The sequence below is a fragment of the Notothenia rossii genome, assembly GCF_949606895.1.
Source record: "Notothenia rossii genome assembly, chromosome: 2".
Lineage (NCBI taxonomy): Eukaryota > Metazoa > Chordata > Actinopteri > Perciformes > Nototheniidae > Notothenia > Notothenia rossii.
Genome location: NC_136904.1, coordinates 79538373 through 79562882, shown reverse-complemented (window position 1 = coordinate 79562882; position 24510 = coordinate 79538373). Strand labels below are relative to the sequence as shown.

Here is a 24510-nt window from a genome sequence, read left to right as displayed (position 1 = left end):
GTGTCGAAGTTGTGGAAAACAAGGGTGAAATGAAAAAAGCCACCTGCCCCAATCTCCATCCCACTATGAGCGTGTTTCCTCCCTCCTACAACATGCTTTAGATATCTAGAGTCTCTTGGGACACAACTGATCTCTCATGGACATGAAAAAAGAGCTGTGGAGAAATATCAAAGAGCATATCTGAATCTGAGAGAGAGGAGGAAATCACTGGCTTTGTGAGTCGAGTGTGAACCGGTGTGAACATGAATGTGTGCCTAATGGACGAAAAGTGTAACCACTGCTTTGGAGCTGCCACATGTTTTACGTGGGGATTTGTTTTGTGTAGCTTTTCTGTATTGGTATATGGAGGATAGTAAATTGCTGAATTGTTAGAATTACTTTAAAAACGGCCAATTTGAGAAAAGGTGGCACAAAAAGAAGAAAAGAGTGAATGCAACAAAATCACATAATGGTTTTTGGAAAGGAAATTGCATGAACAATAAATCTTGGACTCAGTACAAAACAGTGCATCATTGTTGTATTGATTCAAGTCTCTATATATTGCCTATCATTTAGAACGAAAATCTGAAAAAAGTTTTCTTATACACTTTTTCCCAGTTCCAATTTGTGCCCTCTATGATGCTTTTGACAAACAGCAGATATTCAACCTGGACACGATGTATGCAGTGCGTCTGAACATAACATACACGTCGCAGTTTATCAATTACCCATGCAGAGAAATTAAGACTTAGTTTATAACTTTCTTATAATATAACACGCTAAGTTAAAAATTGCAATGCTTTATGCTAATTCAGATCCACTTATATTACACTTATATGAATATCCAAAATGTTTTTTCTCATAACCTATTAGGATATCTTTCTAGCTAAGAATAATTGTAATGCAAACACATTGGGGAAGAAAATCTAACCTCTTGAACTACAGTTTCCAAGTCTTTATTCATGAAACAGAGCTGGAGATGCGTTTGAAAACTTCTCAATCAACTGAATTTAATAAAGGGACCTTTATTATTGACTCTGTATATTGTTTCAGAGGATCAGGAATAAATATCAATACGCATTTCAGCAAACATTCTTGACCCTAACTATCCAAAATAAAGAGTTTCCAACCAATTCTGCAAATCAAACAACTTCGACTTTTATTCAATCCATGTAAGGACATCAGAGATGCATTTTGAGACAATCAAGAACATGTTATTAATCCAGTGCAGTTAAGATAAGACATTTTTTTTTTCAACTGTCAGCTGGGTCATAAATCTTTCCCCTCCGTTCGAGATAAGGCCTCTCTTGGCTCCTCAGACTGTGGTGACTCTCATGACCAGCTCTCTTGTGCTGTTGCTGGGCTGGCTGCGGGGCTCCGGCTGCCTGAGGTTGCTGAGGAGATGGAGGATGTTGTAGGGACCGTGTTGGTCTGGCACTGCGCTGCTGTTGGGATCCAGATGTGCTCCCTGTCCTCCTGCAGGCGTCACCGCGGTGGTAGAAATGGAGCCATCGGCTGTGGAGGCTACCACCATCAGCGAGGAGGTGGAGGTGGACACTCCAACCCCAGTTTGGTAGCCTGGGCTGGGCTGAGACACAGTTCTATCCACAGCTTTCTTCAGGTCCTCATTGTCCATAGACTTGATATAGTTCAGGACTTTCCACTGCTGGTTCACAGCCTGCCAGCGGTGGAAGATTCGAAACACAGAAGGTCCCTCGTGGACGATTAACGCTGCGGAGATCAGAGTATCAATTAGACAATGTCACTGCCTGGCAGCCGTCTTAATGACACCTCAAATTGATATATATCTCTGCAGTGGGTGCTAAAGGCTGCAGGAAGTATTAGCTGAGGGATTAGCAGACAACAAAGCAACGTATCTTTACAGTATGGCACCATAATCCTGAGATAATATCTTTATTTCTTGGAAAAATTGTAGACGTGGCACAATTTATGACACATTAATACTCAATACTTTTAGATTAAGGTTAGCAAAAGTGATGCATCTGTTCTCTGGGAATGTTCGATAACATCTTATCACATTTTAAAATTGCTTATTGATTAATGTTCATTGAACTCGGTATCTGGAAAATTGAAATCAATTTGTAACGAGGTGCTTAGACCTCATTTTCTGTACTGCAAATACTTCATTTTCAAGTCATGCAGAGAGAAATACTGTAAGAATGGGATGTTTTGTAGCCTGCTTAACATTTGAGCTTATTACCGTCCGTACCATTCATCATCCCTACAGCAGGTATACAGAGCGGCATCCTCATACAGCTAATGCATTTCATTGTTTTCTTATTACAGCTATGGTACAATATTGTCCTATGGCTCACTGCCGCAGCAATCTGCTTAAAACGGATGCTGAATAATTCCATGCCTCTTTTATTTTATCGAGATTATTGATCCATTCCAGTCCCAGTTTGTTTTTGTGGATAAGTGAAAGTCAGATCTTTCAGTCTGCCAGGTGAGAAGTTAATCTCTGTAAAGTGCCGAGTTAATTACTCCTCGCCACCAAACCGGAGACAATCAATCCACTCTTCCTCTTATCCAGCTGTCTGCTGCAGTGGCATTTAAAGTTTCCTAATGTGACGGGCCATCACACAGCCGTCCAAAACAGCTGCAGCGGCACGAGGAGGACGCTATACAAGTCAGATTTTGGACACCCACAGAAGAAATATAAAAATATATTTGATCCACTTTTCTCCTGTTGTTTTACATCAGCGCAGCGAGTTTGCCTACATTTGCCGTTACAGTTTGTATTATACAGTGAGACACATTTATATACATAAATATATGCCATGAACTCTGCTGCAACAACTGAATGCTCAATGTTTAATAAATGTTTAATTAAAGAAAGCTATGACTAATATTATAACTGTGATTTGTTAGATAGTACAACAATATTAATAACGCTGGACAAACAATTACGTCGGTAATACATACATAAGACTCCACACTTTCATATTTATATATATATATAAACTGCACATGTCACAGCCGACAGGCATATTTATTGACTGGAAGGTAAATCTTTGACCTTTGTTATGTTTGCTTTGAATAAATAATGCACCAGACTGGAAACACACAATATCATTCTCAGTCTAATGCCCTGGTTAATTCCAAGAGGAAGAGAAATGTCATTAAACAAGTCAATGTAATGATCTAGCACCTCACCGATGCAGACGATGTCCATGAAGCCGTACATGCCGTAGCAGATCTGGAACAGCAGGTCTTGTCTCTGCCAGCGGGCTGACGGGCTGAAGGAGGACCACACCAGCCAGGAGATACTGGCCATCAGGAACAGGGAGCCCAAGATGGCCGCTGCTATCTGCACCTTCTCTATCACCGTCAGGGAGATGGCCTGCCACTGCAGGAACACACAGACCACAGTAGGGCTCTCTTACTTTAATTCTCACTTCTCTTTCACACTGAAGCATTGACTTTAATTAAATGTGTTATGTCAACAGATTTCACATCACTGTATTAGGTTAGGTGAAAGCAATAATATTAAGTTGAACCTATTTAAAATTAAGATTATTGCTTTCAACTAAACTTATACAGTGATGTGAAATCTGTTGACATAATAGAAAGCTATGATTAAAATAAAATCAATATATATGTTTATCAGGCTGATAATCATTAAACTCCTAAATGCTGCTGAGGGAGGGAAAATACAGTTGTGCATAATATGTGTTTGCAAAACATTCACATTATTTGTACCTGTCATTTAGTTAAGCATTTGCAGATTTGTTGACATAAAAAACATTCAGAGAACGATACAGCTGAATATGAAGCACATATCAAAAAGTATTTTTTCACATTTCAGTGATGCCGGAAAAAAAACCTTTCAAAACTAATTTCTACTCAACCTATCAGGAAATTCTAAAACTGAGAGGAAAGTCGCTTATGAAATCTTTCTGTTCTGGATATCAGAAGGGAAAGCCTTTTTGAATTCCAAAAACTTTCATCTTCAGTGGAATTCCTCGGTTTGTGATCAGACTATAGCGTGATTCCTAAAAAAATGGTGATTTGTCTCAAGTACATTTTGATGTAAAATAACAAAAAGGCATCCAAATGAGTCCCAGCAGAGAACATTCTTGCTATCAACTCCCATGATGATAAACACAGACAATTGTGTAACAGACATTTTAGTTCTAAGAGTTTTTCAGTTTTTTACTTAAGCTTTTTTATAGTTGCCCCTCATTATCTTGACTTTCTAAACACCTTTTTTCTAAAACCATACTATACCTTTGTCATGATTGCCAACTAGTTAGTCATTTCACAAAGGGGTAAAATCACTGCTTTTCAATCAGCTCTTTTGCTCGAAATGTCCACATTACTGCTCTTTACAAAAACAGCTCACCTGTAGTGGGTTTTTGGTGCTGATGGCAATGACCTGATATTTGTAGTAGCAGAGCTCACAGGCCCAGGATCCTCTCTCGCTGATCCACTTGATGAGGCAGGGGTGGTGGGTGCAGCGCACTGACCCGCTGCACCGGCAGGGGCTCAGGAGCTCCCCCTGTGGGAGAGAGGTCATCAATACCAGCAACCGCAGGACGAAGGTTCTCCAATATTCAGATCATTTCAACACAAACATTGACAGTCCGTCGCGTTCGGATAATCGCTGCTGCTGCAGGTGAAACATGCTGCAATGATGCGTATGCTGATATACTGGGTTGGATTTTTCAAGCAGGAGAATAGATGTTTCAATGAAATGCTGCCAAAAACAAACATTTTCAGCCACATAATATTGCATTCGGCCATTAGGAGCAGCCGGAGCAGTGACTTATGATTCAGAAAACGCCTCTGTGTAGCAATCATTTACCTGCTGATAATCCTTTGTTTTCTCATCTTGTATACTCCCTTTAACATGCAATATACTGCAGGTTACACTATACACACATATACATATTTATTATGCAGTTCTTTGTGCCTGCTTATTGATTTTTTGAGAGCTCGACAGTTAGATAAGCATGCAAGTGCACACACACATAGAGGCTACACAGCTATGCACAGTCATAATACAGCAGATTTCAGGTGTGAAATGAAAGCTTTGCCTCACACCAAGTTGACAGGCATAATGCTTGATTTTCACACTTGAAGTGGAAGATTAGTCACTGAAGCTTTTATCAAAGAGCAAACCACAACAAAGCTGCGATGAATGTACACTAGCTGTCACATATACATATTATTTTGCAGTTGTAAATATGGTAACTCCACACAGACCAAACATAGGAAAACACACACATTTTGTGCATTCCTTTTCTACCTGCCCCTGATCTTTATTAAAAGGAAAAGGTAACATCTTGTGTCATCCATTTATATATCAGAGCAATTCAAACAAAATGTAGATGTATTGGGAAAGATAATATGCTTATTCTTATGTTAATAATCTTGAAATGTATTTTCTGAGGTCAGTCAAAATATAATTGAGGACATTTCAAGTCTGCCTGGTGACAGAAACATAGGGTTGTTTCACTGACAGTATGCTTGTATAGTGTGGTTAGCCTTTAGGCCTCAGTGGCCAGAGGTATTTTAAGTAGCTGAAAGAAAACCAGACTTTCACACTAGCACTCAAAAGCTGTTGGAGAGGAGATCTGTTTAGTAAAGCATTTGAGCAGGGCAGAAACATCAATTTACTCATGAAGAGGATCTCAGCGGTCAGCTCTTGAACTATGGAACCGTGTGAATATTTAATGAAGCATTACTGTCAGGGGAATGTGCTGAGATTTAGAAGCCCTATCTATATCTTGACCTACACGTGTTTTCAGTTTATCCAGTGGGGCTTGACAAGTTTTAAAACAGTCAGAAACCTATCAGCTAAAGTAATGAAAGATAATTCACTTAATTTGGCATCAAAAGGTTTTCACTTTACAGCAATATGTGCTCCGCCTAACCAACCAGTCGTGCGCCATTCAGCCTGAGGAACAAATGAGATTTATAATCTCTTGCTCTGGGCCCTAAACTCATTAAAATACGTCTTGTCATATTGGATATAGATGATGGCCCAAATGATGTATATTAAGCCTGCCGCCCTTTTTAGGACATGACCTGCATTTAAAGAAACTTGGATCTATACAACTCTAATCAGGGTTGTCTTTAATAGATGTTTTAATCTTAATGGGTATGAATAAAAAGCCTGAATGAAAAAATAAATTGGCCGACCTCCTCTGCTGCAAGAAAGCTCCCCACCCCTCTAAGCTAAGGCATTCCATTTTCCAAACCAAGGTATAGTTCATTCCATTTTAAATATCCCCTGTCCCTGAGCACCATGAACATGGCATAGAGATTTTGGGAAGAAATGCAAAACGCAGAGAGTTAAATTATTTCTCCACGGCATCTCTGAGAGACGGAGCAGCACCCTGGTCCAGGAGAAGGGAGGGGAGAGCAGGGACTTAGAGCAGAAAAGGCCCATCTACAGATGGTCAGGGTGGGAGTGTATTGGCAGGAGCACCAGAACACTTCTGCCGTGTCTAGTGAGACTCAGAGCGCTCACTGAGACTGGCCTCATTGCAGCCAAGAGCTGAACCCAGATCAGTCCAGTACAACTGAGGCTGAGAGACAGAGAGAGAGAGAGAATGATAACAGATGTGGCATTACAGCCCACACATACATAAAGTGATATCTAAATGTCACTTGTTGACCAAACCGCAATGGTTCAAGGAACACAGCAGATCAACAATGTATTGAAAAGATTCTCTGGGCTGCAGAATCCTAAAAACAGCTTAGGACGCTTAATTTTCTCTTTATAAAATTGGATTCACTCGCAATGTATATAACGACATTAAACTAAATTAGAGGTGGCTATTCATGTCTCCTAAGGGTCTACCTTCAATGCAAGGGAACTATATTAACTGCAGACAATAGGCTATTGCTGTTTAATAGCTCCCACAGAAACTGAACAAAAGCAATTTAAACAATAGGCAATGACATTCAGGCCACAAGCATTAATGCAATAATGCAGTCATTGAAAAACAGCTTCATATTAGCATCATGATCATTTTCAACAAGTCTGAGGGAAAAGAGTCGGTGAAAAATAATATTAAAGGTCATATCATTTCACATTTATTTACCTGTTAATGCCCGTCATAAAACAAGCTGGAGGATGTTCCAGTCATTGCTTCATTTATGGGAACCATTACAGTGACAGCTAATGGATATTTAGAAGTAATTTCATAAAGAAACATGGTTTATGATTTAAGTTTATGGATGTTCAGCTCCTGTCTGTAGACTTCAGTAAGGCCAACACATGTCCTGTGCTTGTGTAACTTGTTTATTTTCCATTCCAGAGGAGCCGTTCTATGTGCAGATGATGGAGCGCAGACAGCGTAATGTCTCGGCTCTGTGGGGCCATATAGAAGGAATGATGCTAACTTGACCCCTCGAGGCTTCCCATTGTGCCTCCGACAGACTCACTGCAAGTGCATTATCTGTGTTGTGATTTACGAGGGAAAGACAACCTTTTCTCGAAGCAGCATGGGACTCGCATATTATCAACAAGCAGTTCAAATAAGGATGGGACAGTGAAGCTCTGGCCCTAAAGGGCACTTCAACATAATAGTGCATGACAACTCAGGGAAGGATCCCTTACATAAAAATATATTCCAGAAGCTTTTTTTTATAATACTTTTTACATATCCTTTTTATATGTCTGTGAACTACATGACCCTTTCTTGAAAATCTGTGTGATCTAAAGCTCTAGCAAAAAAAGATCTAACTCTTTGAAGAACGAGGCCAAGATCTTGTCTGAAAGCACAAGCTTGAATAAAGCAAACAAGCCAAAGCCTACTGTAAAGCTCCTCGCTGACCTTTAGCTACATCGAAGTGATAATTAATTGAAATGTCTCAGGTTAGGTGTGTATGAAAAATACATGAATAACCTGAGGTATTGAGCTAAAAGATGTATGACTTTGTGACATTGGCTAAGCTGTTTATTATACTTGTGGGAATGTTATTTAACTCCAACAGAAGAAGTCTGACTTGAAGGATTGTATTAATACAAAACTCTCCTGTCCATAATATACACTAAATGTGTTATTGGTCTCTGTAATCAGCCCTGAAATGTTCCTTTGCTTAGTTAATCTAAAGTAGGAGATGAAGGGAAACAAACAGTCATATTTTATACAAATCTGTATTTGTGTTTCGAGTGTCTCCTAAATTGTCAGGAAGGGATAATAACCCAAACAGGGACTTTAAAAAACTCTGGAAGATATCCACTTTATTTTGCTTGCAGACTTCTGAAGGAATAGCTCCATGGCCAACAGCAATGATTACAGTGACCAATGCCTTTCAGTGGCCATCCTAAAAACAGCAGGAGTTTGGTTATGAATCACAAAAGGAACCTCAAAGAAAACAACTACAAAAAAAGCTGACAGAATTTCGATTACACAAAGTTATTACTTTGTTTGGTGTCATAGTAAATCACAGTACAATAATTTGTCATTGGTTGTCTCTGTCAGACACTCAAGGCCCCTTTCTAGTGGGGTGCTTGAGGAAAGCAATGCCTCCCGATCCCTTCTCTACTCTGTCTTGAGTATATTTCAGCCTTGGGGATGGAAGTGTTTTAGAGGTGCATTGTCAGATCAGATACTGGCTGCCTCGGTATATGTGACATGCTGGAGGCTAAAGGAGAACGGAGGATAACTAATGTCCCCACTGCCTGGATACCACAGTGACACACAGAAAGTCCACTCATCTCTCTTTTCAGATGGATCCTCATTCTCCTTGTTCCCATTTACACCTCAGCAGATCTATATCTGGACTTCACCCAAAGCAACAGCAGACAAGGCAGGAAAAGGAAGGCCGTTGATGGGTAAGAACTTGCATAATGATAAGATGGCATGAAATCAAGTGCTATTGACTGTAATGTCTCCGGCAAACATCGATGAGATGAGTTTGAGGAGGCCATGGGAAACACTGCAAATTTAGAAGGAGGTGCTTTGCATGCACTGCAGAGTGTGCTGACTATCTGAAGTTCTTGCAAAAAAACATGGAGGAGGCCTTGTCTTGCAATCTCACAATATACCCAATGTCAGTCATAATTAAAAAGTCTGTGCTTAGAGGTGGAGTGATACACAGAATTGCTGTTGGAGTAATTAGATGATAAAACCTTGAGAGATTAACATACACAGTGCAATGACCATACACACAGTAAACCATGTTGCAGGGTAAAAATGTATGTTCTACACCTGTTATCTTGCCTCACACTTTTTGTAACCTCCATACATCCATTACCAATTGGTGAGATGTGACATATTTGTCAATGTGTTCTCAAATGCTCTATCAAACAGTGTAACAAATGTGTGTGCAAATTGCTAAGTACTTGCTTCTCTGATGTCATTTCATATCATTTATTGTGGCACACATAAGCCATCTTCTTAGATTTTCCTCTCTTGATTGATGTAGTGTGACATTATCATCAATATTGCCCTAAAGGACTGTGCACATTATTTCCCCCAGTTTTCTGGTTTTTCATATGAGCAGCAGAGAGAGAAGTGTTATTCGATTTTTTTTTTTTTAGGAATTCACACTGGTTTGCTATAATGAGTTGTTACTGAATCCCTGTGCATTCTCCACACTTGTCAGCCATGGGGACACTACAGTATCTTTCATTATCTTCCTACTGCTGTCTGTCTTTCTAAACCATGCAAAGGGCTGCATGCAGGATCCAGTGGGATGCTGAGGGTTCTCCATATCAACCAAGACACTGGGAGTGGGTATTCTCCCTTCAAAGACCTCATGTAATAGAAAGCCTGTATGTAAAAGGGATGTTTTGGGGGCTAAATGATAAAAAATCCCCTCACTTGGTTAGCAGATTTGCTCCCCAACAGTGGGAGTTTCCAATCTAACTAAACATGATTGATTTCCCTATGATTCTAGTGAGAAGGTCTGTGTAATTAATGCATTGATCAGACTACATGACATAAATATCTACTTCTCACAGTTATGCGATTTTCTTTGTATTTCCTTGACTTACTTGTTCTGGTCCCTGGAAGCAGATCCTGCACAGCGGGGTCCTGAAGCCGCTCTCAGAGTAGCTGGTGAGGGAGAACCGCTCCTCCAGTTTGCCCTTTGAGCAGTCATCGGAGGAGCTGCTGCAGCCGCGCAGGGCCACCGACAGCTCGGCAGCATCCACCCAGCCCGACCGCTCTCCGCCCGGCGGCCCGGGGGCTCCCGCTACAGGGGGGGTAACCCGGTCCCCGGCGGGCTGGTGGCTCCTCGTTAACGTATTGTTATTGTCGGGGATGGCGACGCCTGTTTGATGGCTTTCAGTTCCTTGGACGCTCATGGGGGTCAGCGGAGGCAGAGGTGTCGGTGGCCCGAGAAGGAGCACCCTCAGGTCACCGAGCAGGACGCAGCAGCGGCTCTTCAGCATGCCCTGGCTGCGCAGCATCAGGCTGAACCGGCCACAAACTCACAGCACCATGCAGAGGTGCTGGAAGAAGACAGCATGTACTGGATATGTCCCCGTCATGAGCCAACACTTTCTCATATGGGGTCGTTGGGGTGCGTTTTCCAGCGTGTGTTGGGGCTTAAAGAAGTCTGCAGTTCTCTTTGCTGATTTATTCTAATTGAAAATATGTTATTGTTTCCCCACGAGAATGTACATCCAAAAGGCAAAGAAATCCCATCGATGCAAACAAGTGTCTGAAGCCATTAAGTTCAATAAATGTCACAGCTAAAAGAGGAAAGGCAAATGTTAGATTGATAGGAATATGCATTCAAGTAATAAGGCAACGGCTCGTTCACTCAGTGCCCACTGTCATTCATGGCTGTAATGGTCTGTCTGTTCTGTACAACATAAACTATTTCGACAGGCTTTTCCCTCCAGATTCACGACGAGTGCACAAAGCAAGTATCACATATGCCTTGTAGTACGATGGGATGATATTGACTAACAAAATGCAGCGATTAATCTGTAAATTCAAATATTCCAACACCGAAATGCACACACTTAATCAGCAGAGCTCTCAGCCTTTCAAATCAATCGATGTCGTGCCACGAAGCGAAATATATCTTACCTGGATAGCTATCCCGATTTCCACAGCCTTAATGCTTACAGTTTATTTTTTTGATAGATCTCCTGCCGACTGCAGGTCGCTGGCAAGTCTGCGCGGAGCTTACATCCCCAATTGTCGCATTTCCATGTCCGAGGAACAAGCCGATGGGTTTACATCCCTCCGTTAAAATCCAACAGCATTGTAGGACTGTCCTGCCCCGGGTGAAAGCATCCGTTGCCCCGGATTGTCCTGTGATCATTGGCTGCTGAAAAGGTGCTGCAGCCTCAGCACCATGATTCCTGGGACAGCTCCCAGACGCCGCACGTCACCTCCTCACAGTGATGCAAGCAGCCAACTCATTACAACTGAGACAAATGCACAGGAAAATGGTATATCACTACTTTTAGCCAAGTCATTCATCACTATAGAAGGATGCATTATGTTAAAGGTCAGGTTCATGTTTTATTCCCAAAGTAGGAGAGCTTCCATCATGCAAACAGAAAGCAGAAATTATTAATTAAACAGCTCAATTATCAGGCAACACATGGCCAACACAAATTATTCATAAAAGCTCAGCTAAATAGTGTCACTTTGCTCAGCACAAATATCAATTAGGTTTAAAGTGGCTAAAACCTAAACAAGGATCACATCTGCAAAGGGAGAAATGGCAGGCTACTCAAATTAGGAAAAGCAATTTATTCTCCACATTATCGTCAATTAAAAAAACTAAACAATGGCCTTAAAAAACTAAACTAGTGATGGAAAAAGTATTTAGATCGTTTGCTTGATTAAAAGTGGCTTAAAATGGAAAAACAGATTATTGTTTGTCATGCATGCAAGAAGGGTTTAAATGTTATAAATTAAGATAATTTACTAGGCCTACTTTATATATTGTTGAATATTATAATGCTGATGATCTTATATTTCTTAACTAAAGTATATAGACTACTAAAAATCAAGTACAAGGACCTAAAAATTGTACATGAGTGAAATACTTGAGTACATATTTATTATTTTTCACCACCAATGATTATGCTAACTTTGGAGACCTTTTGATGAATAGAGAAATACAAAAGGTCACAATTCAGATATGCTTGATAGAAAAGACAGAAACAGCGGGAGCAGTTTAGTGCAGCTGTGTGTCTTTCCTGGATGATTGAAATGTTTCTATTGTTGATATCAGTGGTGTAAAGTAACAAAGTACATTTACTCAAACACTACTCATACAGCTTTGAGGTACTTGTACTCGAGTTAAGTATTACATTGTTTTTCTATTTTTTACTTCTACTCCACTACAATTCAGAGGTAACTCGTGTATCTCCACTACATGTATTTAATAGGACCTAAGTTAATTTGCAGATTTGGATTATAATCAACACTTAAATTACTTGAGTTAAACATGGAGTAACATTCACAAGCTACCCTGCAGCATACAAAGTAGAATTAGCTGCACCTTTATCAGCTTTGATAACACTTTAATCAATGAATATTTGGATTCAACTGAACCTGAAATGGGCCAACCTGCATAATGAGTAGGCTACTTTTAATTTTGGTACTTTAAGCATATTTTGATGCCAATACTTTTCTACTTTTACTTAAGTCACATTTTAATTGAAGGACTTGTAGTTGAACCAGAGTATTCATACACTCTGGTACTTCTCCACTGACTCAAGTACAAGATCTAACCCTCTGGTATATTGATATGATATACTTCTGTTGGAAGTCTCTACACTGCCAAGCAACCGACGCCTTCTCCACGTGCCCGCTTGTTTTTCTACGTCACTTCCTGCGCGGCAGTCCCTTCTCGAAGCAGCTAACTTTTAGCAACATGTCAACTAGCTTCAAATGTATCGCCCTGCGTCGTTCTTAGACACTTTTAAATCCTTGCAGTCTTTAGATGGCACTGTTTGTCATGTGATATCCGAATAAGTGCTCACTTAAACCGCTGTTGACATATTTCTAGCTTATGTTGCTCAGTTTGACTGCCGCTAGCAACGTCATCTGGTACCCGTTAGCAAAGGAGGCTGCGGTTAAAGTTGACTAACTTTTAGGATATAGTTGTATTGATAATCCTTTCATTGCATGGATCATGTGTTTCTAGGTAATTAAAAGTGTTGACTAACTCTGAGAGCCTCGTTAGTAGTGTGTTTACGTTAGTTGCAGCTAAGTAAACCATCATCATGTCTAATCAGCTGACAACAGAGCAGCAGCGAAAGATCGATGAAAACAGACGCAGAGCTTTGGAGAGAAGAGCACAAAGACTTGGACAGACTATCAGCGACAATAAGCAGACCCCGGCAGACTCCACCAGTACTTCAGTGCAGGTACAGACCTCCAAACGTCGACTCGACTCAGATCCTGCTACTGCTCCTCACATAGAAACCCTGAGCTCAGCTTCTGCACCTAAACGGTTTGTTCCGCCCTTCAAAAAAGACTCTGGTTCAAAGCAACAGCTATTATCTACCTCTGGCAACAAAATCCACCAGAATACTAACTATGCATCTACCAGACAGGTAAGATGTGTGCCGTAATGTTCAATCACTTATTATTTAGAGTAAAAATAACAAAGTATTTCCTAACTCTGTGTACTGTCTTTCCTTGAAGATACAAGTCATTGACCCACTTCCTCAACATGTGAGAAGCCCTGTCTTGTCTACTGGACAAAGCTTTGGTGTAAAGCCGGCTCACCCCAAACCAAACCTAACCTCCAACAGCTCTGATGGTGCAGTTGTGCCTTTCTACAAGCAAACCAGTAAACCGTGCCAGAGTCCTGTGGCACCGCTTTCCTCCCTCTCATCAACTTTCAATGCTGTATCTGCAAAAAAGCCTGCCATCTCTGTAAGAGGAAAATGTGTAGCTCACACAGAGGGCCGCTTCAGAGTAGAAGTGGGCTACCACGCCCAACTGATTGTCGTTTTCAAATCCATCCCATCAAAGAACTATGGTAAGTATCTGCCAGGGCAAATACACTGGCAGACTGTTCAACGATAGCTATATGGTCTGAGCAAAGGGGGAATAAGGGTCTATTTCCAATGTATTTTATATTAAGCAACTGCAGAATTAACACTTAATTGCATATCAAATTGTTAGCGCTCTAGTTTTGAATTGGAGAGTTGTTCATGTTTATTTGTATTTTGGACTTATACCATACAAATACTGGCATGCATTTTGAAAATGGCCATATTTCCCCTCAACCATAAGCCCAATTATTTGTAAGACTTTCTCAGGCTGATTTATATATTCCATATGGCTAATACAGAAATAAACAAAGCGGTATGATGATGATGATGATGATGATGTTAGTTATGCACCGTTATGCACCAAATAGGTCTGTGTATCAAACCTGAGTGATGACTTAATGTTTTGTGTTAGCAGCAGGTGTTGCAATTTTCAAATAATACCCAGTTCTTCTGCCACAATTCACCATCTAAACACACAATCACCACAACCTCTCCTGCAAGGCAAAATAACCAATGACTGAACTCACCACTATATAAATAAATCTGACCATTGTTTCAGAGCTTTCCTCTGCTAAAGAAACCACGTCCTGAAATCTTTCATACTAACCAGTAACAGTTTTCTAGATGAAAATACCACATTTCAAAATGTAGTTATTTGTACCATATGCCTGGTTTGGTATGTTCATTTCAATGTCTGCACTGTCTTATAATAAAGTCTTATTTTCTGCATTAGACCCAGCCACAAAGATGTGGAACTTCAGTCTGGAGGACTATCGAGTGCTAAGTATGAACATCAGGGAAATAATCATTTGATGCACTCCTTATTTTCCCATTAGCCTACATTAAAGGCATGAAAGTATTGGTTTTCTTCAGGCTGCTGCTACATCCCCTCTCTTTTCTTTACCCTGTATTGCAGTGGAGGAAGCTGCTGCCGTGGCTTCTGCGTGTTTGCAGCCTCTGCAGGGAATGGAAGCGTTGGACGTAGCGGCAGCCACCAGCGCAGCCTGTGACGGGGCAGCACTGGGGGCGCTGCTGAAGCTGTGTAACGGCTGGCAGAAACCTGGGGCCACACTGCAGGGCCAGTGCGTCCTGGTGTCCCCGACAAAGTTTGAGGTCGACATCGGTTACCATGTGGACGTGATTGCGGCATGCAAACAGATGCCAACAAAGAGCTATGGTAAACAGTGAACCTATGCATTTAATATAATAGAATAATGGTGAATTTGTGTGATACTGACTTGTCATTTATGTTGTTGTGTGGCAGACTTGAAGGCAAAAAAGTGGAGTTTTTCCCTTGCAGACTACAAGAGACTCTGTGAGTGTCAACATTTGCTTTATTTAGCCTCTTTCCCTCTGTGGTCCTACTGTCTCTGGTACATTTGCCATCTTGTCTGACCGTGCTGTGTTCCATACCCAGTGGATGTCCTCAGTGGGATAGCAGCAGTGGAGGTGGAGCCTCTGCCCAGGGCAATAGTCCAGGCTTTCTCTGCCAGGTTTGATGGGACAGAAGCCAGGTCTTTAGACGTCCCTGAGGCCGACCTCTCCAGCGTCGAACCCTCGCTCACCTGCAGCCTTATGCCCTTCCAGAGGGAAGGAGTCAAGTAGGTGCCTTTGAAATGCAATCAGTGCTCTTTTCGCATTAAATCAATACCAAGAGATTGCTATTCATCTAAAATGGGCTCAGTATTGTGCATACAAAGACAATCTTTTGATAAAAGCCAATATTTCTATGCCATTCCTCTGACTTTTTTCAGATACAGTATGATAATAGAGAACCGCAGTGACGCGTCCTAAAACCCGGAAGTAAACTCCTTCCGGTTGCTTCGTCAAAAACCAATGCAATTTCTCCATAGGATTTTGGAAAATAGCTGGAAATAAGGTGTGTGATTGACACACATTCAAGTGGCGGTTCACGTTTTGTTCAGCCAGATAATATCCACATGTCTACCCTCATTTTATAATTTTCGAATCATAAATCTAGTCGCCAGAAGCAAAATGCTAACGTTATGCTACGAACTACAGCAACGTCACACCAACTTAAGATCCATAGTCAAACCTACAGATTCTAAATTGTACAAGTTGAAGTGTTGGTTTGAACAGTTTGCAGGAGGCAGGTACTTGCTTTCAAGAAGAACAGGGCAAACAAACTTAGAGGAGTGTTTACGTGTTCGGTGTAATGACATAAAACGGCCTGGACAGCTTCTGTAGTCCTATTCAGCCACATGGTAACAACCATCGTTTTTCAGACATGTGAACTCTTCAAAAATCACCAGCGGGGTCACTGCTGATGGATTTAATGTCGTAGAACAACACGTGATCTGTCTCTTAAATTTGTGTCAAACACAGACCTTATTTCGAGCTATTTTCCAAAATCCTATGGAGAAATTGAATTGCTTTTTCTCGAAGGAAACACAAGTGGTAAAAATGTGAACTGACTGTCCTGGTGTTTAGGACGCGTCACTGCGGTTCTCTATAGATGAGATAATGGGCTGGATCAGTTTTTCTTCCACTCACTGTGCTGCTGTAGCTTTTAATTTGAGCATTTCCTTGTGTGCCGGTAGTTTTGCAGTGTCTAAACAAGGCCGCCTCCTCCTGGCGGATGACATGGGCCTGGGGAAGACGGTGCAGGCCATCTGTATAGCAGCTTACTACAGGAATGAGTGGCCTCTGCTGGTGGTGGCTCCCTCCTCTGTGCGATTCACCTGGGCCGAGGTAAAATAAACATTCTGCAGAGTGAGCTTTAAAAGAGAAAAAGGCTTAGTAAGTGTCAGAGGTTATCACTTTGTTTCAATGTAATTGTGTCATTATCGGTCTGAATTAATTCAGCAGTTATCGTCTTAATGATATTCTCCTGGCCTCCTTTGACAAATGTGTTGCCTTACACATTGTATCGCTGCTTAAATCTCATCATCTGCATTCTAGGAATGTTCATACTGTTCCCCAAGGACTGCTTGGCGCTGTTAAGTACTTTATCTTCAGTAGGGCAGATGGCAGTATTGAATTCTTGGCATCCATTTTCTTCTCTCATAGTTGCAGGTGATGATTTGGATTGTGAAGGAATTGATTTATAGAAGATATGCTTAAATAGCGTATTCATTTGGCCATTATTAATCATAAAGGTCTGCTTCCCTGGATTTTGCTAATATAGCTTGTACCATATCTATATAGCTATAGTATGTTAGATGGACTTTTAGGTATTTCCCCCTTATTTGATATAATACATTAGAAAGTCAGACTGGTCTAAGACCACAAGGTCATTATAATGTCCCAACACTTCCTTGAATGTTAGTGTCTTTTTGTCACTGTTTTCCTTCCATAGTTTCAATGGTGTCTGCCTAATTTCATGTGTCCCCTTTTCTCTGGTATGTTTCTCATCATAGCTTCTATTCTCTGCTTAACTCAGAGCAGCATTACCAACCTGCCACTAGCGGCACATTTTGAGCAGAGCTTTACTTGGCCTTCTGTCTATTGACAAGACAAGACTGTCTGCTCTCTAAATAGATATCTTGGATCAAACACAGTCCCCCAATCAGGAGTTGGAATCGCAGAGGGGGTTTAGTCACCGGAAGCCGGCCCATTAAAGGGAATTTACTCTGTCTGGCTCTTATCTCCACTGTTAGTCTTTGGCCACATCTACTGCAAAACATGGGAGCTATAACTTAGTGAGTGTAAGCCAGGTTGACAGGCGCATGGAGAGGAAGTCGATGAATTGTCAGAAAGATTTGGGCCAAAGGGGATTTTTTCTTAACGACATAATTGGTTATTTTTCAATTGGAAAGGCTTTGATATCAGTTTGAATGATTGGTGATTAGTATCATTCAAAGCAGCTGTCAGTCACAACGTGATTATGAATGTTTCTATGGTGTTCATATCAAATGTCACAGTCTGACTAATTCCCAGTGGTAGGGGATAAAGTAGAGCTAGTTCTGTGTTATTCTGTTGTTTCACTGCGGCTGTGACATGAGTGTCTCTGCCTGCAGGCCTTCAGACGCTGGCTCCCCTCCCTGAGTCCTGACAGCATCAACGTGGTGGTGAAGGCCAAAGAAAATCTTCACGCTGGTTTGGTCAACATCGTCAGCTACGACCTGTTGAGCCGGATCGACAAGCAGCAGCTAGCAACCACCTTCAATATTCTCATCATGGTGAGCTTTGCAGTGTTTAGAAATGGCTCACCTTAAGAATGGCAAAATAATGACTGTATGTTTTAAACAAAATATCTTATGTTGTCATTCTGTGCAGGATGAGAGTCACTTTCTGAAGAACATGAAGACTGCTCGGTGTAAAGCAGCCTTGCCTCTGCTGAAGGTGCGCATTGTCTTTCTGTTTTATTGGAATTCTCTTTTTGATTCAAAACTGAGGGAAAATGTGGTCGGTTAAACCTAGAGAGGCCCTCTTAACATTAAGTCTCAAATCAGATTTGTTATAATTATGTGTTTTATTTATTTTAAACACGCAAATCAAAACCACGATTTACAGGGAAGCCAGATCCAGGATGTTCTAACGTCAGATAACTATTATTCTTTAGCCTGAACCAAAAGAGGCTGGAGCCGGCCGTGTCAGAAGGAGTGGAACCAAACCAATATTTAAAGGGAAAACACACAATCTATCTCAGGGTAAACATTGTCTTTGCTACAAATACTGACAACACAATATTGAAACTATTATAATGAAATAAATCCCTTTTCACACAAGATAAATACACTTTGAAACCAATGAGGAAGAATACATTTTACATGGTCAGTTTTACTCTTCATCTATTTTTGGCCTGAGTATTTCAACTTCAAGCCGTCCACACACTTCATCATTTCCAAAAATATTGAATAACCAGTTGCTACATACCAGATTTTCCTTTTTTAAATGTATGCATCGGCCACAGGTCCTTATGAGATTCCTGTCCTTTATCAAGGGATGACAGGATATAAATCATTGCGTTGCATATGTGGCGTATCATCTATTTCACTTGGTTACATTGATCCACAAACCAGCTGGAGCAGACACATTGCTGCGTCTGGCTCATGCTTGGGTTTTATTTCTTACCTTGTCAGCTGGATTTCCTCCTCAGTGCTCTGATCAGAGTTGTTTGTTCTTCCTCAGGCAGCGAAGAGAGTGATGCTTCTGTCCGGCACCCCCGCCATGTCCAGACCCTCTGAGCTCTACACACAGATCCTGGCCGTCAAACCCACACTGTTCCCTCGCTTCCATGAGTTCGGCATGCGCTACTGCGCTGCTGCACAGGTAGCTAAAGCCTTAAGACATCTTTGTCTGTCCAACTGTGATGCTGACTGCTGCTGAGCTGTGATTCCGGTACATCTCAGAGAACATATAAGGCTTCAGGTGTAGAGATGGGTATCCTTAAGGTTCTAACGGTACTACTACTTTTATCGATACCGCTTATCGACCGGTCTTTTAACGGTACTTTTATCGGTTCTTTTGGAGAGAAAAAAGAAGGTAAACTAACTAAACAAATTGTGAACAAAACTAATATCGCTTTTTATTTAAATTAAACAAATAATATTTCACATCAAAAGAAACAACAATGTTTTAACAAATCGTATTAAATAATGTGATGACAGAACTGTAAACAGAATAGCTGAAACTTTAACAAAATAAATAACTCTGTTACCTCTAATCATTAACCCATGTTTGTATAATGTAGTTAACTCTGTGTGTTGCTGCTAGCATACATAACACCTGACGCGGAAACGTTCCTCGTGGATGGGGGGGCTAAAGAGCTGCTAGAAAGACAGTCGAACCCGGTGCATTCCTCCGTCTGAATGTGGTGCACTTTTGCTAAATGTTTAGACAAACGGCTCGTGTTACCGCCCTTACATGCTAAACTCTTATTGCACTTTTGGTAACGAGCATTGTCCACATCGAGATGGGTAAAGTTTAACCACACCTCGGAGCGCGTTCTCTCTGCCATCTCCTCCGTGTGTGTGTGTGTTGCTGCATGTAGCAGCTGCGTGTGTGTGTGTAAACTGCCCCGCCCCCTCGCATCGACAGGATTAGAAAGATCGAAAATACTAAAAAGACGCATTTTGCAATCTTTTTGCATATTAGGAACAGAGTTGGCGAAACTAAAACTGCAATATAATGTTTATGTAGCAATAATACATGACATATATTTTTTACATGTCTCCAGTATCGATACAAATACCGATAACGTCGGAGCTTAACGGTACCACGGTCTTTAATAATTCAGCCCCGGGCCTGTTTAATACCGGGGCTCGGTACCCATCCCTATTCAGGTGTGGGTTTAGTAAATATTTGCTTTACTCAAACGTAGAGGCTGTAGCTGCTAGGATGGGATGTCTATTAAGTGCGGGGTGAGAAATCTAACAGGTGTGATGAGACGAGCAGGATTGTTTAAATGAAATGAGTGCACTCACTTAAACTTAATGTTAATTGGTGAACAGTAAATATATTGAAACTGTTTTTTAGGTGTCAGCAGATTCCTCTGATCTGATTTATTTTTTCTCCACTCCTCTTTTGTTGCTCTTCCCTTGCCACTTAATCTTCTTAATTATTTGTATTTCGTGGAAATAGGAAGCACGCTACATGATTAAAGGCCAATCACACCCTTTGATTTGGTCCATATGACTCATTTTGTAGATTGTGGAGATTTCCCCTGCTCTGGAAAATATCCGTTCTTCCTCCATGAAGAGGCACAACATGGCTCTCGCAGCTCGATGGAGACTCTGGAGATATGACTTTTATTTCTGTGACTTCTAGTTAATCTCTGCTTTGACTTTCATGAAAACTCCAGGACTCTGTCTAAATACTCTTGAGGTTCTTCTGTCAAATTCTCCTCATATCTTTTATCTCCGTCCCCTCCTTCCACCATCATATATCCTGTTATCCATGTCCTCCCCTCTCTCCCTCTCTGTCCCAGTCGACTTGGGGGTGGGACTACTCGGGCTCCTCTAACCTGGGAGAGTTGAAGCTGTTGCTGGAGGAGTGTTTGATGTTACGCCGGCTCAAAAGCGAAGTCCTCTCGCAGCTTCCTGCTAAACAACGCAAGGTTGTCACGGTGACAATAGAGGGTGTCAACGGCCGCATAAAAGCTGCTCTGTCAGCTGCTGCCAGCCAGTTGGCCATTCAACAGCGCAATGTAAGTTAACAATGTTTCTCGTAGTCCTTGAGAAAACTCATCAAGTCACATCATTTAAAGTTCTTGAAATGTTCACAAACCTTAAGTCAAAATGTAGGCTTTCTGGTTGCAGATTGTAAACTAAACATTCAAACTTAACTCTCTTCCCCGCTCAGAGTGTGAAAACCAACTCCAGATTCTCTCTGTTCGGATCAAGGTTATTCTCTATATTTGCCATGTTTCACACCGTGTCCACATTTTTTATAGAAACGGAGAACAATAAAAGCAGGACACACTCTTCAGAAACAGTATCTTCAACAGAGAGGGATTTTGTTTGAGTCTATGAACTGTTTTGTTTTTTAAATCCTACTCATTGTGCCTTGTAAGAGATCATGTAGGGAAATTACAATTCTCACATCTTCAATCAAACCTTCCAAAAAAAAGAAATACGTAAAATCCTGACAAATACATCAGTTTGTCAGAAATACAACCCTGAATTATGTTCGAAACAAAGACGAGGAAAGACTCTGTTGGACTTAGAGTAAGGGAGGATTCTTCATCTATACCAGAGGACTTTTAAATGCCAAAGTATTCAAAACCCAAACCTGTTGATGAAATGTAATAAGAGAACAAATAAAAGGTTTGTTCTACTTGAAATGTAATCTTTGTGATTAAAAAGTCATCATAGCCCAAAAAACATTTCAAAACGGTTAAGCCCAAGAAAGTTCCATGAATTGGTTAACTGAGAGTCCTTTCAGGCCGGGACTCAAACGAGAGCTTTTCAAACTGACCCAGAATACCCCAGAAAGTCTTATTTTAGGAATATTTTGACACTGAGTCGATTAGCGTGATTCTTTATTATCACACTGCTCCTCAGAGTAATGGCCGTCTCATCAGATCATCAGTCAGAATCTACTGTCAGTTCTTATCTTGTGCTGCTCTTATCTCTTTTTTCAGAAGAAGGAAGAGAAGGACGCCCTCCTGGTCTTTTATAACCACACAGCTGAAGCCAAGCTGCAAGCCATTATGTAAGAGCAGACCCTCTAACAGTCACTAAATCAAATCAGCACTGAGATTCAAATGTCAAATGAGTCTTTTGTCAGGCCATTGTGATTGCGCTGGTTTTGGAGATATCGTAAAGAGTTTTCACTTGAGGACTAAATATTTAACTGCTTTCTATGAAACTGACTTTTGTTGTGTCTGTCACCACCAGGGAGTACATCACAGACATGCTGGAGTGTGGGAGGGAGAAGTTTCTTGTGTTCGCCCATCATAGGTTAGTCCTGGATCATATCAGCAGCGAACTGGGAAAAAAGGTGAGTCAGATGTTTGGATACGCACAAAAGCTTAGTATGAAAGAGAGAGTAGCTGCGGGGAACAAGAGTGGGTTGCACATTTGAGCTTAGTAATACTACTACTATGGCTTTAATACACAAGGGTTGTTCATTCTTGTTGTTGATTTGTGCTGGTCTGCTTTTAATCTCTTCTTTCTCTTCCTATAGAATGTGAGTTTTATCCGTATTGACGGCTCCACGTCCTCTGCTGATCGGCAGCTGCTGTGTAATCGGTTTCAGAGCTCCACAGAGACCTGCGTGGCTGTTCTCTCCATCACGGCCGCCAACATGGGCCTCACGCTGCACGCCGCTGACCTGGTGGTCTTCGCTGAGCTTTTCTGGAACCCGGGGGTAAGCAACAAGTTAATACTGCAACATGCTGTGCACTCAATGTGACTATTTTATTTTGATTGCATTTGACTTTGTAGTATTTTCCTTTTCAACTCAATTTTTGTGTCTTCTTTCCATCAACAGAAGCTTAGCTTTTGAAGTATCTCCCAAACATGACAGACAGAGAAGATTTACATAGTGGTGGTTGAAAAAAGCAAAACATGTAGTAACTAAAAAGCCTAAGGGAGCAAGACCTGCATTCTTCGGTGCCAATTCATTGCCGTCTATTCTAGATCCATAAATTGGCAATACTTTGCTAACAGTTTAAGCATTACATCTGTGTAATATAATGGGCTGTCTGTATCTGTCAGTGTGTTTAGATGTTTATTTGCCCTTCAGTGGCAAACATCAAGGCTGCACACATGCTGCATCACCTGCAACGTTAGGTAGTGAATTATAGAACACTTTGCTGTTATCCAAAATGAACTGAATTTACGTGGCTTTTCTTCCAGCCAATATAGGAATGTCCCAGTCCCTTTTCATGCCAACAGTTTGCAGTGACAACAAATGGCAGTACCGTCCAATGGGGCTTTCTAAAATTGGGCAGGATAAGACAAATCCATTAAAAAAAACTCAATTCATAATGATATAATTCTTGTACTCAGCCTGACCTCTGCATAAGTAACCACATCTTTCATTTTCAGCTGTTGGCAGCTTTTTCCCTGAACAATGACTCAGCATGTTATTGACTTGTTCTGTATGCAGAGCAGTAGTCAACCTAAACCTGAATAAAGATTTGGTAATAATAAGATTGCAATTGCTTTCCCCCCCCTGCAGGTTCTCGTGCAGGCAGAGGACAGGGTGCACCGTATTGGACAGACCAGCAATGTGAACATTCACTACCTGGTTGCCAAGGGAACAGCTGATGATCACCTGTGGTATGTGTCGATCAGTGGGAAGTGAGACCCAATTAAACTGATTTAGAGTTTAAGTCCTTTTCCTCACATATTCATAATTCTTTCACTACTGTATTGGGGGGGGGGGGGCAAGGGCTCAAGGCAGCGTTGATTGTCTGACACACATATTGTGACAAGGAGTGCATTTATTGTTCCTGCTCTTTTATAAGAATGTATATCTTTATTGGTCCAGGCCACTGATCCAGCAGAAAATGAATGTCTTGGAGCAAGTGGGATTGTCTGAGTCAAACCTCTCTGACAAAGCAGTAGTTACCAGCTTCCACTCTAAGGTAAGCTCCGCATCCGTATAAAACAAAATGTATAATCCTGTTCACGGTTTTTAAATAGGATCAACATATTTACGACTCAGTACAACAGAGCTTACCTAGCTAGATTAAAATGGTGTCAGTGGATTTAGTGACCGGATAGTTTGGATTTGTTCAGGACCCTAACCAAAGGAGCATCATGGAGATGTTCCAGAGGTCTTTCACTGCGGGAGAAGACATGGACGATGCCCTCTTACTGGAGGCTGCAGACGACTGGGACGCCCCCCCTCCTGAAAACAGTTCTGCTCAACATCACGGCGTGGCCGGACAGAACCCCAGCAAGAGGAGCATCAAAGACCACTTCAGCAGATGACTCTGAAACTCCCCCTCATTGGACTTTTTAAACAACTTGTGTTAAGCCTATCATGACTTTTCAGAGATACTTTTTGTAAAAGATGTAAAATAACTGAACAAACTTATATATGTTTTTGACAAATGAGAAAAAATTAATAAATGTGTTACAACTTTTAACTTGATATTCTCGACATCCATACAGAGTTAATTTCTTAAGAGTACGTTTTTTCTCGACTGA

At 41.2% G+C, this 24510-nt stretch overlaps 2 protein-coding genes across 3 annotated transcripts; one reads left to right on the top strand and one right to left on the bottom strand.

Annotated features, from left to right (window-relative positions):
* Positions 1-1112: 1112 nt before the first annotated feature.
* LOC307029417 (E3 ubiquitin-protein ligase MARCHF4-like) lies at positions 1113-11300 on the bottom strand. Its single transcript, XM_079665381.1, has 5 exons — positions 11004-11300; positions 9959-10660; positions 4346-4501; positions 3157-3349; positions 1113-1710 (listed from the first exon to the last, which is right to left on the bottom strand). The coding sequence occupies exons 2-5, from the start codon at positions 10373-10375 to the stop codon at positions 1295-1297; spliced, it is 1182 nt and encodes a 393-aa protein (XP_079521507.1). The 5' UTR covers positions 10376-10660; positions 11004-11300; the 3' UTR covers positions 1113-1294.
* Positions 11301-12715: 1415 nt separating this feature from the next.
* On the top strand, positions 12716-24454 carry smarcal1 (SWI/SNF related, matrix associated, actin dependent regulator of chromatin, subfamily a-like 1). 2 transcript variants are annotated; one of them, XM_079662481.1, is made up of 17 exons: positions 12718-13495; positions 13587-13926; positions 14676-14726; positions 14859-15119; positions 15207-15257; positions 15360-15543; positions 16504-16654; positions 17923-18084; positions 18182-18247; positions 19037-19177; positions 20835-21053; positions 21990-22060; positions 22246-22348; positions 22535-22717; positions 23534-23634; positions 23846-23942; positions 24097-24454. In XM_079662481.1, the coding sequence occupies exons 1-17, from the start codon at positions 13163-13165 to the stop codon at positions 24289-24291; spliced, it is 2709 nt and encodes a 902-aa protein (XP_079518607.1). In that variant the 5' UTR covers positions 12718-13162; the 3' UTR covers positions 24292-24454. The 2 variants fall into 2 exon arrangements, with proteins under 2 accessions (XP_079518608.1, XP_079518607.1); XM_079662482.1 differs by lacking the exon at positions 20835-21053 and having other exon boundaries at positions 12716-13495.
* Positions 24455-24510: the final 56 nt, after the last annotated feature.

What these genes read in the sequence shown, in the direction of transcription:
- smarcal1 (XM_079662481.1), top strand. Translation starts at nt 13,163, where the DNA reads ATGTCTAATCAGCTGACAACAGAGCAGCAGCGAAAGATCGATGAAAAC. An exon ending in GCCAAGCTGCAAGCCATTAT is followed by an intron (nt 22,061 to 22,245) that starts GTAAGAGCAGAC and finishes TGTCACCACCAG; the next exon opens with GGAGTACATCACAGACATGC. An exon ending in GCAGCGAACTGGGAAAAAAG is followed by an intron (nt 22,349 to 22,534) that starts GTGAGTCAGATG and finishes CTCTTCCTATAG; the next exon opens with AATGTGAGTTTTATCCGTAT.
- LOC307029417 (XM_079665381.1), bottom strand. Translation starts at nt 10,375, where the DNA reads ATGCTGCGCAGCCAGGGCATGCTGAAGAGCCGCTGCTGCGTCCTGCTC. An exon ending in GCTTCCAGGGACCAGAACAA is followed by an intron (nt 4,502 to 9,958) that starts GTAAGTCAAGGA and finishes TCTCTCCCACAG; the next exon opens with GGGGAGCTCCTGAGCCCCTG. An exon ending in GCACCAAAAACCCACTACAG is followed by an intron (nt 3,350 to 4,345) that starts GTGAGCTGTTTT and finishes GTGTTCCTGCAG; the next exon opens with TGGCAGGCCATCTCCCTGAC.